This window comes from Ischnura elegans, chromosome 4, assembly GCF_921293095.1.
Source record: "Ischnura elegans chromosome 4, ioIscEleg1.1, whole genome shotgun sequence".
NCBI lineage: Eukaryota > Metazoa > Arthropoda > Insecta > Odonata > Coenagrionidae > Ischnura > Ischnura elegans.
The window spans coordinates 59,183,329-59,200,328 of record NC_060249.1 but is presented as its reverse complement, the minus strand read 5'-3'; the positions used below and the strand labels follow the sequence as shown (position 1 = coordinate 59,200,328).

The following is a 17,000-nucleotide window of genomic DNA, read 5'->3' as shown; positions in this document are numbered from 1 at the left end:
ATATATAAAAGAGTAATAGAGGAGTCATTCTAATAAAATATCCTTCAAATCAATACTACATTAATTTTCTGTAGGTAGCCATCGCATTAAACGAGGGCTTGTTATGGTCACATTGCCAAGCACAAAGAACAGACAATATAATTGTGCAGGGCAGAAAGATTTTTTATAAACAAATTGTATTTTATTTCATTATAACTCGTTTCATTTCAAAATAGTAGTTTTCAAAAACGATTTCAAGTTGCGTAAAGAGTATTGTAACTGTTTATTTTCTCTTCCCAGCTTGAACATCAAGGTTCTAACGTGCCAATCCATTTTGGTGGTGCCTACCATCAACAGTTTATCCTCTATCACTCCCCACTCCACCTGCCTATCTCTTCGAGCGCTCCCCCCACAACTACCCCCGTCCCCACGTCTTCCTCCTCCTCTTCTTCCTCCTCCTCGCCCTCCCTCTCCTCCCGCTCCTCCAGCATCGCCTCCCCTTCCCCACCACCAATCCATCGGCCACCGTCCGCACCCTGACCCACCGCCGAGCAACACGCCGCACCGTAAGCCATCTGCAGCGACGTCGACGACGGCGACCAGGGCCGGGGCGGAGGGTAAGGTGATAGCGGCAGGGGCGGCGGCGGCGTTGGAGGCAGCAAGGGCGCCAGACCCACGCCGAACCCGGAGGCCTTCACGAAGGAGGCGTCGCTGCCCGGAGGCGTCGGCGGTAGCAAAACCCGGGGGCCCACCAGCCCCCCGGCGGAGAGCATACCTCCGCCGCCGCCGAAGCCCGGACCGCCTCCACCCCCGACGCCCCGACCGAAGCACGGCACGCCGCTGCCCCCAGGGAGGCCCACGTAGCGCATACCCTCGTCCGCCTCGTCCGGAGGCGTCGGAGGAGCCGCAGAGAACGCCAGTACTGCCCTTCGATGCGACATGACGCTTCCGCCTCCCGCCTCGTGTGGACCGCGGGCCTCTGGGTGCGTCGGGCGATGTCGATGGTGGTGATGCGACATCCTCCTCCGGCACGGCCCCACCGCCTCCCTCTGCGGCGGCTCTGCCGACGGCGGAGGCGGCGGCGGCTGCGGGGCCGGGGGCGTCGGGGTCCCCTGTAGGTATACGGGCTGAGCGTGGGGGGATTGCGGAGGGAAGGGTATAAGCATGATGGGGGGCGGCGGTGATTGTGGCGGCGGGGGCGGGGTGGGCTCGACCCTGCGGTGGAGGTATGCCGCGGGGTGGCCGTGGTTGTGCAGGGGACGCGGGGGCTCGTATGCGGGAACGGGGTGCGCGCCGGGGGACGCCGAGGGGATGGGGCCGCCGATGTGCGTCAGGTCGGACATGGGGGGCGGCGGCGGGGGCGCGTGGTGGTGGTGGTGGAGGGCGTGGTGGTGCTGGTGGTGCAGGTGGTGCTGCGGGTGGTGCGGTTGCTGGTGGTGTTGCTGGGGGTGTTGCGGGTGAGCGGCGGGCGAGGCGTCGTGGCGGTGCGGAGGAGGCTGCTGGTTGGCCGCCTCGTACGCTAGCCCGTACTGCAGTTTGCTCTGGACGGCGTAGTAGTGATAGAGCCACGCGTTGGCCTGCATCACGGCCGCCTCGCGGTCGCTGAGGAGAAAGAAGGCGGAATCATCACTCCGGTTGGATTCTCATTGATAAATCCCCAACTTGGTACCTCACCTCGATGGTTAAGTTGGGTTTCCATATGTGTAATACGAGCAAACCATAGAATTAGCCTAAAGCATGCAAATTTCAGGATGGGGGACCAAACTTTCCCCCCTGCCACACGTCTTTTAGGCGGCTTGCCGGGAATTATGTAGATGCAGATTCCTTCTCCTAAGCCATCTCTCAATGCGTTTTTTGAACCAATTGTGACCAAAGGAATGCAACCGGTAATTGTACCTAAAGATCAACGAAGATACCGCGCCCCGAAAATATTTATGTTTCGCAGATTCTTATCGCGGTTTCCTGGTATATGTCCTTCTGAACTTCAACTAAGAGTTGAATAGAAAAAATAATAGATTTCACATAGCTTAATATTTTCGATTCAACATGAAGCAATTTCACGAAGGTGCGCCTGTAACTATCAATTTTCTACCAAGAGATTAATCCCAAGTTTAACTAAGGTCAAATCTTTATAAGTACACAATGCTTTGAAAGTGATAGAATTTCTCCAATTTTCCCATTTTTGCCTTCCCCACGAACAGTTTAAACCGTGCAAACCCAGATAAGCAAAAGCGACTGATTCCGGTATCACTAGGCGGAATTAATCCATTTTATAGTTAGAAAATAAACGTGCTACTATACTGATATTCAATTATATTTTTACTACACGACGCGGGTTTTTCTACAATTTAGTTACATTAGGAACACAGAGAATGATACTGCACTGTGATAAAAATAGTAAATTTATAATATCGAATTGCAAAGCATAAATCTTTTTCCAGAGGCAGGCAGAGAACCACATATTTTTCGACTTTTCGGCACATTTAATGACAATATTTTGTGAAAAAATATTTTAGTTCCATTCTTTGCGTCCCAATTTCTTCCATTGAAGGATAAAAACCAATGTCTGACACCAGTCAACGTTTTATAGTTTCATTATACTTTGAAAAAGTCCAGAAGTCTCTAAATCTTCCCGCCCCCGAAATAAAAGATATGCTCGTCACTGCTTTTTTTATGTTTGCTATAGATTATACACGATGGATCTATACTAATTCTTTATTAAATGACGAGCGAAAATTGCAAATCACCGTACAATAAAGGTTATCATTGTAATATCAATCATAATGGTGGAATACAAACATTAACCTTATAAATAAACACAATAAAAATTCAGTGTATGTAGAATTCCAGTGTATTATTATCTATCTACTCCAAGGGGAGCAGTTTCCTTCGGTATACCGACCAGCCATTTCACGGTTCCGCTGTATAGTGGCACAACCGCGCGTTTAACTGCATCACGGTCGCCTCACGACCGCTGAGGAAGTAGAACTGAGAAGAATCGTTACTCGGGATGAGTTCCCATTTGGATAACTCCGGAGCTTAGATCCTTTCCGACGGAGACCGCTTTTTTTCTTATATGGCGACGGATTACGAGGAGAAGAAGGGAGGATGACATGTTTAGGCCATTAAAGCCACTACGAAATCTCTGCCGAATGGACCATCAAAAACGAATACGGAGCAGAGGTAAAGTGGTGTATCAATCTTCTTATGGGTTCCGTTACAGTTAGACCTGCTCCATACTATCAGCGATGATTTCTTCCATTTGCGATTTTTGAAAGATTGATGTCTCAATATTCTCTCGCCAAAAGCAAATACCAAGAGATTTTTTGGAAATAGGGGTGTATTTGGTCTTCTCCAGACTATTCCACAATCGAACTTTGCTTAAGAGACATTGAAGAATAGAATCTTGCATGTTGAGAAAAGCTGGATAAATGGCTGCTCTCAAAATACTTTGATCGTATACGCACAATATTTCTTATAGTAAATACCTCTACAAGCACCAATACTAGATACTAAATTTTAGTATGGGCACTAGTATGAAAAAACAAAATGGAGCAATGTGGAATGAGATGAACAACAAATGATGTCATTTGGAAAAGGGATTGAGGAAATGTTTTCTAAAAAGTACCACAAGCGGAGAGGGATCAATGGGAAGTTTTCCTGCACAACCAAATATACACAAGCGATTTTCAGATGAAAATTTTAAATTTGTGAGAATCAAGTGCACACTAAAAAAAATTGGAAACTTTTTAAAACTTTTGAATGCATCTTCGGAAATCAGTGATTAACACAACTTCATTTGTAGGTGAAGTTCCATGCAAACTAAAAACTGGCTTTAACTTATACGCCAGCGCTTTAAACTATTGTTTGCTACGAGAAAATTTGCATAAAAGTTTCAGAGATAACATGGTGTAACTTGATATCAGAGACGGTAGATGAACAAAGTATGCAATTATGCGGCCATTGAGGAATGACATATTTCGTTTATCTACCGTTCCTAGACCGGGACATCTCTTTTTACCCCAAAATTTTGAGGGCACATTTCACGATGAAAAAAGTTCGTAATATCTCCTTTACTTCATATTAATTAACATAATTCCTCTTAACATGGTTAATAGCCAAGTAGTTGGCCTTGATGCTAGAGAGTTGTTTGCTGTTGTTGGGGAAGGATGAGTACCACAATTCTCACCTAAGCACTTGATTGGTGCACACTATCACCGGTTGACCTCCGCTGCCGGCACCATTGGCGTCCGTGCCGTTCCCGGTGGTGTTCCCTGATGCACCACCGGCACCCGAGGAACCGCCTCCGTCCTTGGCCTGCAGCACGCAATGCACCCACAGCCAGTCTCCCGACCTCTTCTGCAACCGAACCAGCAGGATGCACGACCTCTCCTGCTCCGACTGAGTGACTGTAAAGAGCGGAAATGACGAGAAAATGAGAAATACACTGCACGCAAAGCACCACCCGAAATGCTGATTACTAGGGCTCCCAGATTTTCGCGAACAAAAGTGTAAATGGCTTTATATTCTTTTTGCAATTTTATATTATTTTAAGTACTTGTTTAATAAGATTACTATCACTATTTACGATTTTTCCATTATTTTGGATGGTGTTCGGACATCACTATCATATTTATAACTGAAAGCAATGATGAGATTGCGAAAATTCGTATACGCGAGAGACAATGGGCTCTACTTATTATTGAGATTTCCTATGCATAGTTCAACCATTCACGCGAACATATATTCGAATAGAACACAGAAAATCACATATTGTGCTCAAATTAGTGTCTCGAAAGCCATAACTTCGACTAGATTCACTTTAATAACCAGGCTTGCGAGATATGATAAAAAACCCGCATTATTAAGAGGACGCATCACTCCGCTCGATAGGCCTCCACTCGCGACTAATCTCTCGTTCAAACCTTATTTTATCATTTTGAAATTTCCTGATTGTAGAATATACCCTTATCAACATTTGCCGATATCTCAAATTAAAAAATTGTGCCTCATAATAATCTCTAGCCTCTCAGGCTCAACCTTGTGAAAGTTCATATTATCGTAATTGAAAAGAAAAACTTTGCTACATTCCACCAATTTATTTTCAGGTACAACTGATTTCGACGCAGCGGCGTCGTCTTCAGGTACAGGTTGTCACATTTAAGATAGTGAAAAATGCTGAAAAGCATTCACGCAAAATATATCCTGAAGAATTCAAGCTGTTTATGAAATTTTGAACTAGAGTTTCATTTAGCAAAACACAAAATATGACCCGTTGAAGGAGTGTGATACTTCCTTTTTTTAGCAATATATTATTTCTTTCCATACACCGATAACAGACGATCCTGCTAAAATATCTTCCAAAGTTTTGTACCCACACGCTTCCTACAGCCAGCGCTTCTGCACGCGGTAAAACAAGAAATCTCACTAGAACATAATTAAGCCTCAAGAAAAAATCTAAAGTAAAAGTGGTGGCATAAGAAATCCCGGTCAAATTTTTATTTTGATAAGCACACGTCATGGGTCATGAGTCAAATTCATTATCTCAAACAGCAAAAAATGGTTACTTAGACGGACACAGAATTACATCTATTCCCGACGAAGAGAGAAGCAAGGAAAAAGACGTAAAGGGAAGAGTTGAATTACCAATTTGAGCAAAGTTACTTCTCATTTTAAAATATCCACAGTGCTGCACAATAGATTCAGAAAAGCAATACACTTACGGTAATTTTATTTTACAAAGTGATACCTGAAAATTTCAGACTTTCTTGAAGCAGACAATTCTTTTTCAATACCTATTAATGTTAAAATATTTAAGCAAAACATTTTTTAGAGCTACAGAAAATTTTTCACTTCTATTATAAAAAAAAACACTTCCGAAATAACAATTAAAATAGCCTTTTGAATTGCCTCATTCAGGCAAAAATAATTTTCCTTTGCATAGTTGCATACATCCGAAACCAAATGAATTAATATCCATACTTACTTAACCGATGCTTTGACTGCGCTTCCCTCATGGAATCCCAGTGCAGGAGATGGTACCAAGAAGCCCCTTGAAGCTCACAGCGAGGGTAACCCAAATGAAATTCTCCGCTGGAAATAAAAAAAATAAAAAATCACACTTTTCATCTACAATTGCGGAATATCCTAATAAAAGGAGAAAAAAATGACATATAATGTGATGAAAACTTTAATGCTACATTAAAATTCCTCTCACGATTCAAAGAAAAAGATACAAACTGCATGACATTAAAATTTTGTAGTGACAAATTTTATTCGTTTGAAACCTAACCGTTAGGAAAAAAATTGTAATTCCGAAATCGAGATGTTTTACTCATTTGAGACTTAAGTTATTACTTAGATTTAACGGCTGCAAACCCGCTCCTTCATAAAATTTATGATTCTTCGATTTAAAAAAAATTAAATTTGACTAAAATCATATTTGATTCGCAGACAACTTCTAAGACCTCTTGAACTTAAGGGATAATATCATACTCCCTAACGAATATCGAGGGATGAAATCACGTATATGTATATATGACCTGGGTAGGGAAAACACATCCAGGCCGATTACTAATTCCATAACTTGACGCTTGAAAAAACGAGAAGCTAGCTAAACAAAATTCCCTCTTTCAGGATTGAAAAGAGAAATAAGAATATTATCGCTACCTACTTAAAACATACGCTGATTACTAAAATAATAAGCGAACACACACGTCGATCTGATAAAAAAACTGAAATCCAGAAACCCGACTTTACCGGTAGCGCCGACCAATTTACGACGCGCTGGCGGAGTCGAGGTGGACTCCACCTTCGTAATTTCGATCCAAACCGCGGTTCCCATTGTCTCTCCCTCCCAACGTTTTCGCATGGGAGTGAGCATTTTTAAGCTTTGAGGGAACGGAACATAAGACCAGGGGGCACAAGAGGAGGAGGTAGGATGGAACAGGCTCGTAGCGAGAAGTTCACTTCGGGGTCTGCTTGGGTGGTGTACGGGCTGCCTAAGTGATTATTCATTTTCAATTCACATGCATCCGAAAATCATAAATTACATAAAATTAAACCACTGCATGAAACTAGTGGCCTTGCACGCAGTCGCGCGAACGGACGCAAAGTTAATTAGGCCAGAGAAGAAGTTCACCATGAAAAAAATATTTGTCTTAGCCGGTATACGAACCTGGATCATTCAGTCAGGCGTGCCAGCCAGTTACACCTCCAAGCCATGTTGTCGGAACGAACTTCAGGATGGGTTTAACCGAACAAGGTGTTGATGTCACATGTCCACATTGTAAGTAATGGAACGAACTGTCGGAGAAGAAAATCCTACTTAGTCGCTATTCGGCGACGACGAATTTCAGAGAACTGCATGAAAAAAGTGACTTTGCTCGCAGTCACGCGCATATGTACGAAGTTATATACATCTAGGATGAAGTTCGATTTGTAAAAATGGCTTCGCCATGATGACTAGATGACTACTCCAAATATTTTTTCAAGGCAAACTTCATCTTTGGTACAGATATATAAAATTGGCTATTAGATTCGTTAGCGTACAGTTGAAACTTGTACTCAAATTCATTTTTTTCCGCCACTAACGAATTTATTAAGGTTAGATCTCCTAAGGCGTTCTAAAATCCGCCTGATTTCACCAAAAAATTGAATTTTAGGGCTTTGGTAGTATAATTTATTACTATCACATTTGGAGAAGATTTCGAATCAGCGCTACCGGTATAGTGGCGTAAGTGGATTTGTATATTTTAATCAGAACGTGCATGGTTGATTATTTTTTATTGGAATTTTTTAAAGATATCAGCAGTATTTACCATTTCTCTTCCCAGTTTTCAGGGAGAAAATATTGTTTAGTTGAAATTCTCGTTTTGTAGCGTTAAGTCCGCGATTTCGAATCCAACCTGTATTTTTTCCCCCTACCCAGATCATAGGCTACGTGCCTTGGAGATGGGGACCATCATAGTCCAACGTCTCCTAAGTCGTACCCCTTCCCTGCGCGTACGGCTGGAATCATAGAGTTAGTAAGCATGACGCTAACGACTGTAAGAGCTACTTCCACTTGGGCAATAAAGAGAAATGTTAACCGATGATTCTGGGAACCCTGAAACAATTTGGCGATGGCACATCAATTTCTTATTTGAAAGATATAGATACAAAGCCTGAAGCACATATGGGCACACATAAAATGAAATATCTGGTAAGAGGATATAAAATCCCATGATAATTTGTGGAGGGAGAGTGGAATGCAATGACCTTACACATTATTGACTGACATTGGCATCAACAGTGAACTCATACAGAAAGTTGTATGCCCACCAAAACTTGAATCACTCACTTTGGATCCGAAGTGAAACGCGCTGTTAGGTATTTTTTTTATTACTTCTGGCATTTTCATATTGTAAAAAATTTCAACAGATACCTCTTTCAATTTCCAATTATTACCTCCTGAGTGGATAATTCACGGAAAAAGCCCAATAGTTCAGCCTTAGTTAGACCACTGCTTGCTCATCAGCCAAATACCCAATCCCAGGAGTTGACAACTGAGAAGTACACTATTCGAAATATTAGCGCCAGTAGTTTACTACTGAGAACTCCTCATAGCTCCATCCTCAAATAATGTAGTGCAATTAACTACATATAACCACCTATTTCTATTAGTTCTTTATACTAATGATAGTATCACAGTAAATTCATCACATTCTGCATCATATTTACACAAATAACAGATGCCGACCTTAATTACTTAAAGTTAACAAAGGAAACTGAAGATATTTCCGTAAATACATGTAGTCTCGTGTCACGTTCTCTTCAGGAAAACAGGATTTCTAAGGACACTCAATATGGCGGAAAGATTTTCTACCTGACTTCACCCAGAATACGTCACACCACCTCTGATGGACTATATACTCTAAGGCTGGAATCTCAGTCGGTAGAAGCCAAACACGGTCGCCTGAAACCCATAAGTCCTCCACGCGCGCCAAACACAGACCCCATAAGAGCACGAACGGGATTTGGGGGTGCCACGCCTGTTTCTTCATCCCCACCCACATCTCTCACACGTTACACGTCACCCACTGAGTGACTCCACAAGATCACCGGGGATGGCCCATCAGAGGACCAACCACCTCTTAGCGCGTCGGGGTCATGCGAGGTCGTCCACATCCAGTAGTTGTTACACTTCTGGCTATCGAGGTCGCGTAATTTCGCTTTGAATACCCGAGTCACGTCGAGGCCCATTCATTTTATTACAGGGCGGCCACAGATTTTGACTAAAAAATCGCCCCACGCCATTACTCCATTCTTATGTTTTTTAAAAGCAACTGAGGCAGACGAGATGTAGTGTAATGACATCCTGAGTTAATAAAAAGAGAGGGAGCAATTTTTCCACATATTAATTTAACAAAGTACGAAGCGTTTCGAGTTTATATTCGCAAAATTTCCGTCTCTCTTTTTCATTAAAATATGCATTTTTATTGATAATAACGAGAACATAAGTATCTGTACCCATGTAAAAATGCATAATCTTAGTTATCCTGGCGTTCAGTCCCCAGACTTTATCAAGGCACCTGACGAAGGAAGAATCTCTCTTACTATACGAGTATTATTTGCATTTGTGGTAAGAACTTATTGTTAAACCATTATATTCAATTGGATTTCACTGAATTTCCGAAATATTGCCTCATCCCTAGCTGTCACCATTTCCATTCTGTAATCCAGCGATGATCCTAAATGATGATAAAAATAAGATCTACCATTTTGTAAGGGATTAATAAAATATATATTGCAATATAGTCATGCAAATGGATCATTGGAGAAATTTTTCAATCAAGACCATTTTATTTATTCCACATAAATAGAAAAAACTTCCGTACTAGCTTCGGCGAGAGGAATATTAAGCTCAAGTGGATTTATACATTTAGGAAATATTATATGGATGATATGGTCGAAAATTATTTATGCCATCACGTGCAATAACTCAATGACTCTCTTTTGATTTTCCCGTCGGCCAGTCTAAATATTGGTCTATTATTCCACGGTTAGGTTTCACAATTATCTCCACTTCTGAGCAACTACTATTTTCTGCCTTAAGTTCTCTCTGCAGTCGTATGTATTTTTTTTCTCGTTGCGATACTTATAGCCTTCCATTTTTTGGCTCTGGATGACCTAGAATATATTCGATGACCACTATTCGAATTAAAATGAATTTTTAAAATTACAGCTGGGCAAAATACAACTACCATGACTTTTATTTAAGGATCTCGAATTCTTTTTCGATAATTTACTGGTACAACAGTGCTATTTAACATAGATAAAGCTATGGAAAAACTACATGAAACTATGGTGAAGAAAAATAACCTTATGCGTCCACGCTCCCACGAAAAAAACGTATCACTATAAAAAACTATATATATCTCTATGCAAACCTCCTAAACGTTTTTCTTCACTCGTTGATTCCAATTCGAGCTTCAAATTCTCATACTTCATACTTCCCACCAGTCGTTTTGGCAGAGGGAGGGAGAGATAGGGATGACAAAGAGTGAGAGAGAAAGACGGAACAAGATAGTAACGATTTTGTGCCACGGCCGCCTCGCATTCTTCCCTCCATCCCGCTCGCTCTCCTTCTATTGTTTTTCTTGCGCCCAGAGTATTGTCTCCTCCGTTGCCCCGCGTGTGGGAAAGGTCCCCCGAATCAAACGTCTAATGGTTCGCCTTTGGACAGGGATACATGCTCGCCCCATGACTGTTTTTTCTCCTTCTCCTCCTCCTTCTTCTTCCTCTTCCGGAAATTGATTTTCGTCAGTCATGGTCCTTTAAACGGAACGGCAGATCGCAGGCCATTTATCTTTCGCCGGCCACACACGAGCTCGCAGAGACGAAGGGATACTTACACACTCTCGCGCACAAAACAAAGAAAAAAAAAATGTAAAACAAGTATTCGGCTCTGTCACTATGGCGAGCGCATCGAGATGTGGCCATTCAACGCGACATTATCCTTCAGTCACGTGCCTGGTCATCTCTGGAGACCAATCTTCTCTCCTCGGCGAGAATGGCGTATATTATGCATGTAATTGTTTCAAATTGCAGCGGGGGAAAAGAGGTATGGACGATGGGCGAGGTCGCGAACATTTTCCCGTTTACAAAGCCCTGCCTTGCGGAAATGGTTTTTAATAGGTTCTTAGGAGTATGAAGATGGTGCGGAATTTCCTAGGAGTTGGACCATGAAAATTACACATCACGGCGACGCTAAGTGGTATACATGGTGATTGCACTGAGGGCTTGATTATCAACAAACCAAATTGAAATACCCTCATTTCGATACAAAGGGAGGAAAATAATGATAAAATATAAACAACAAATGGTAATTTCCATACTTTATGTAAAACTCCGCTATCAACAATATTTTTGACACTTTAAGTCGTTTTCAAAGTGAAGAAAACTTCGTGTGGGTGATTGTCGATACCACGATCGGTAGTGGAGTTATATATTTTAGTGTAGGAATTACCATTTTTTGTTTATATTTTATCATAGATGAATCGCATTTCCACCACGATAAGCCTGAAACGATTTCATAAGGAAGGAGGAACTTCAAACAATGTAATATTTGAGTTTTTCCCGGCTTCTTGTCTGAAGTAGTAATTTTCGGGTTTTCCAACGTGTGTATATTTGGATAACTGCTTCCGACGTTTCGAAGGCTGAGTTCGCCATAGTCTTCAAGGAGTAGATTGTATTTACGCCAGTCAATTTTCTAAAAACATGAAACATTCCATCCATGAAGACAGCGGCAGACTCAGTCTTCGAAACGTCGAGACTAGTTACCCAAAGATACACACGGTAGAAAATCCGAGAATTTTTCTTCATTTTCACACAATTCTCCTCAGTCATGACTTAAATATCCATTGATGTGTGTGTTCAATTTTTATATGAAAATAGAAATGGCTACTTTCGCATATAAAGATCGATTCCCTTCTGAAAAGTAAATTTATATTTAAAAAATAACTGTGGGGAAGTACGATAGGTTGATCATCTGGCTGTTCACCGAATGGTCCCAGGTTCATATCCCGAGTGAACCAATCGGATACTCGCTTACAAAAATCCTCAAAAGGCGTTGTGGCCCAGTGTATGGAATATTCTCTCCCCTACTCTGAATGTGTCAAGGGTGAGCTCTACCCTCTCTTAATCAAACTAATCTCAAGGTTGAATAACTGAGTGAATGGGTGAGAATATCTTGAGAAAGGAAGGACCAGTGTGAAATTTAGTTATTTTCAAGATAATTGAATGAATTTCTTAATATATGCATCCAAGTGAGACAAGGCTGTTGGCTATGATGAAGTAAAAAATGGATTGGAAATTCATATCCATTTTTCATTTTCAATTCAAGTTCATGGAAAAAGTGACTTTGTACGTAGTCATGCGCACGGGCGCAAAGTTATCTATCCCATGGATGAAGTCGCCATGAAAAAATCACTTGGCTTAGCCGAGATTCGAACCCGGATCTCCAAATTTCCGGTCACCTGTCTACCAGGTATGCCGATCACATAAGGTGGTAACATACCTGAACGGCAACTGGGAGATCTGAGTTCGATTCCTTGCATAGATGATTTTTTGATGGCAAATTACATCCTTAGTGTACATACTGTATATATTCATACGTTTCCTAAATTATAGGTCACGTCGTCCTGAAATGATTTAGAGCGTTAGATTCGGTTCTCCGTTTACTTTCCTTGGTGTTGTCACTGGAAAGTTTTCTTTGAAATCAACTCAGCCATCCACTGCTGATTTATACGCGCTGCCTTATGCGGATAATAAATGCGATCACTTCACCGCGCGGTTTCAGAGAGTGAAAGATTCTTGGCGGGATCACTTCCAACGCATAATAAATGTAAAATTAAAACAACCACTTCCTCCTTTTCACGGTCTCTTGTTTTATTGCATCCCGAAGGGCAATCGCCAGCATTTTCACTGCCGTAAGAAATAGGGTGTTGACTTGCACATAATTGGGCGTAGTTCCCACCCTGCAATTTCAAAGCCCTAAAAATAATAACCCTTATACCTGGTCACTAACGCCAAACACATTGATAAATTTATAGTATGGGTCAACAGAGATTGACATAAGTTCGCAATTGTCCAATAAAATACGAGCGCACAATAGCAACAGGTAACTATAAACTTTCTACTGTTCAGATTGGCAATATCACGGCTCTGTTTTTTTGAAAAATACCAATCAATTTTACAGCTGGCAGAGAACAAATTGCAACAATCTATTCTCAGAATATTTTTATTGGCATTGTTAACGATTTTTTTCAATCAAACGAGAGTTTTCCGCATTATTTAACACTTAGTTGCAATTCCATTTTACTTGGGGTACAAACTTGTCGCGGTGGAAAGGCTTGCGAGTTACTATGGTCCCTAGAGCTGCACTGGCGGGATTAATTTGTTGTGCTGCAAGTTGGGAATTATTCGCCGTAAGGCCATCCATGTCAGATAGGTCAAAGGGTAGAAACCAGACGAAAGGTAGTCCACGTGATCGTGTCGCGTAAAAAACAGTGTTGGAATGGAAGCAGAAAACTCTACCGAATTTCTCTTCCCTGAAAACATGGAGCTTGATCAAACGAGTATCGGGTGGAATCCGGGCCCTCGTCCTTAAGGTCTGGTATCGTAGATGGCAGCGAGGTTAGCATGGTCCTCGCAGTCCTTATGATGCGAAATTCTTAAATACTCCATGCAAACCTATCTAAACTGATATAATACCTTAATAATAATGATAACTTCAAATCAGTTGCTGGGAAAGGAGATTCATTAAATTTTATGGTGAGATACCCACTCAGGTGGGATATGAGCCCGCTGCCTCTAAGTAAGCATCAGAGGGGTTTAATTGCTCCTATAGCGAGAATATCCAACTCACTATACGTTAAAGGCTATTAATATCGAGCTATTACGGTCGAGAAAGACCTCGTGAAAAGTAAATATTACCACCATAAGATAGTAAAAGTTTATAAAAAATACCTACATGCAATTATCAAAGAACCATCGCTCACGTCAGCGACACAGCTTGTTCCATCTCAAATTCATCATTTCTTCAGCTTTCTCGGAAACATAATTTGAATATGAAATGAGCACAAAACTATATCATTCACCAATGATTTACCAGCACCCGTTTGAACGTGCAACTAGAGGGATGCTGAAAAGTGATGAGCACCTGCGGTCATAAATCACCAATCAATAAAAGAAAATGCTTCTCCGACAGCCGTTTTGTTGCGCTTGTACGACGAGATTTTCCTTTTAACGATAGCGAGAGAGATACGCCCGCGATAGATCAAGGGAAAGCTGCACTCCCATCGCAATGAAACTCAAGGCTGGCCCACTCTTCTCGAGCGCTGATTACATATTCAAGTCAATAAAAGAAATAGTCAGGCCTAATGTATTAGGTAAACGGGAAAAATGCGCTTTATAATGCTCAAAATCAGCTAGATATCTTTCATGATAATCGTAAATCAGTAAATTTAAAATCTCTATACTTTGCAGGATTAATATAAACATCTCCAGCACAAAACGAACTTTATAGATTTTTGAAAGAAATTACTAAATACCACACGAAGACAATGGTAAACTAACACAGAAATTTGACCGAAATACGGTGTGGAACCTTAAAAGAACACGGTATGAAAGGAATTAGTTACACAAGACAAATTGTCATGGATGTAAAATAGAACCATAAAATAATTTAATATGAAAAGGATAGGAGAGAGGAGTGGAGAGATGCGTGAAGCAAATCTCCGGATTGATGACTATTGATGAATGTGAAATGATCACTCCATATTTCTTATAGTCCGTATAATTTTGTATACTTTAACTCTTATACTTCAACTTGAAGGTTTTCATCGCTATGAGTAGGACACATCCCTTTTATCAGTAACCCAAATTCCAAGCCCCTAGGCCACCTTGATACCTAAGAAAGGCGACAGCAATGACCAATAAATATTACTTGCAGACGCACTTAATGCGCGCAACCAGTGGTACTTCTTTTTTCTTGTGCCACCAATTCGAAATTATATTAGTATAGAACGAACCTTGGTCAATAAACTGTATCTCAAATATAAATATTTTACCTCAAATTAAATACTGTAACAATTTTTTAATATTCATGATTCAGGGAAATTGTGACATGAGATCTACTCTTTACATGGATACTGCTAATTTTAAGATTATAGCGTCTGTATGAACAAAAAGAGTGCAAAAAAGTTGTCCAGCGGGAGTACTGATCCTCCTCGTAAATCCCGCCATTCTCAAGTACTTAAGCCTACACTTGATCCACCGTGAAATCCGTATGCGCCCTCATATAATTCAAAATATGATCTCAACATACATGCTCCAAGCACCTCCTTAATTTTTCAACCATAAATTACTTGAGATCCATTGTATAAAGGCAACGTAATCCCGTGTTTACCCGCCCTCTAGATTCCGGTTTGAATGCAAAGAAATCCTACGCAAGTATTCCACCCTGGATTTCTTTGAACAAGCAGCGCGCGTGAATGAGAGTGCTGATCCTTGGGCAGTGCGCACTGCTGTCGACCGGGAAGTGTCCGCCTCAGAAGAGGTCCGGGAGATGCCGATGCTCGAGCACAGTTCAAGGCTACGAACGCATTTTTACACACCCAAACGTTCTGTTTTCTTTTTTTTTCAAATTAAAAAGGTGCCGAGGGCGGTGGATCCCACGCATGGCAGAGCGTTAAGAGGACAAGGCACGCAGCAGCATGGACTTAAGAGGATACATTACCACTCCTCGAGCCGTCTTTTCCTCTGGCCTACTACTTGTTTAAAATTTACGCTATCATGTTATAAGTTTTTGGTTACCGTAAGGGTACCCACTTCGTGACAGTTTTGGGGGTTTTCATGGTGTCAGCGAAACATTTCTAAAAAGAACTGAAAACAAAAAAAAATTATCTCCAGTGTTTCATAATTATTATACGCAATGACATAGGCGGATTAAGGGGGACGGGGGCACGCCCCCCTTCCCCAGGCGATTAAAAAATAGACACAATTTTTAAGACGGTTATCATTACGTTCGTTTTTTTGTGTTTTACTTATCACCTAAGACCTGAGAACAAGGCAAGATGGCAGATTTTCCGGTCATTGGTCATTAGTTAACATGCGCTCAAAAAATAGCATCGCTGAAGTAAGGAAGGGACTCAAAAACTGTCGTTATCGGAACGAAGTGATTAACGAAAATAAATGTCACAAAGCAACCCCGACCTGCGGGGTAACTTTATGACATGTTTGTTTTTTTCTCTCGACAGATTGGAAATAATGGTATATAGGTAAGACATTTCTCTGCGCCTTAAACTTAAAATTTTATAAAACAATTTTTTCATATGCGACAGATAGCTATCTTTGAGAAACTGGAAAATGTTAAAAAGTGTTAAATTTATAGATCCTGATTTATTTCCAAAAATTTCATGTTCAAACAAACAGGGCAACTGACAATGCTGCGTAAATCGTTTAGTTTTGCAAACAAGAGAGGAACTCTATAAATAAATTTCAAATTTGAAAATAAAATTTATAGAAGTTCCGCGCGGATTCTCTTATTCATGCATCAATTCGAAATCAAGTGTTAGTGGCAGCGAAAAGGAGGAATTCCAAGATATGAATCATATACTTCGGTATCTTAGTCATGCTGTAAGTACATGCGTTCGTCCACTTCAAGAAACGCAACACATTTACCTACGTGGTGGGATGTAAAAATGCAAACAAAGATTAAATTACGAGTGCGTAAATTGCCATAAAAATGGTATCAAATGAAAGACGGTAATAGTCAGCTCTTGCGTATATTTTTATGACTCTCAGCTGAAGTGGCAATTGTGCTTCACAGGTGAGCGGTTTCCACTTTCAACTTGGTACATCGAACTAAAAACATAAAAATATAAAGAGACGATGCTTCTGACAGAGCCACACATGTTTCCACGGATAAAGACAGTCATTATCACGTTTTCGGAAGGGGTCAAAAGAGAAAAAAAAAC

At 41.1% G+C, this 17,000-nt stretch overlaps 1 protein-coding gene across 1 annotated transcript in view; it reads right to left on the bottom strand.

Annotated features, from left to right (window-relative positions):
• Positions 1–347: 347 nt before the first annotated feature.
• Positions 348–17,000, bottom strand: part of LOC124158148 — a 524,623-nt gene continuing 507,970 nt past the window's right edge. The window contains exons 7-9 of the mRNA XM_046533332.1: positions 5,966–6,072; positions 4,169–4,388; positions 348–1,581 (exon numbers count right to left, since the gene is read on the bottom strand). Of these exons, the coding sequence (XP_046389288.1) occupies positions 348–1,581; positions 4,169–4,388; positions 5,966–6,072 (1,561 nt within the window). The remainder of the gene's footprint in view (positions 1,582–4,168; positions 4,389–5,965; positions 6,073–17,000) is intronic.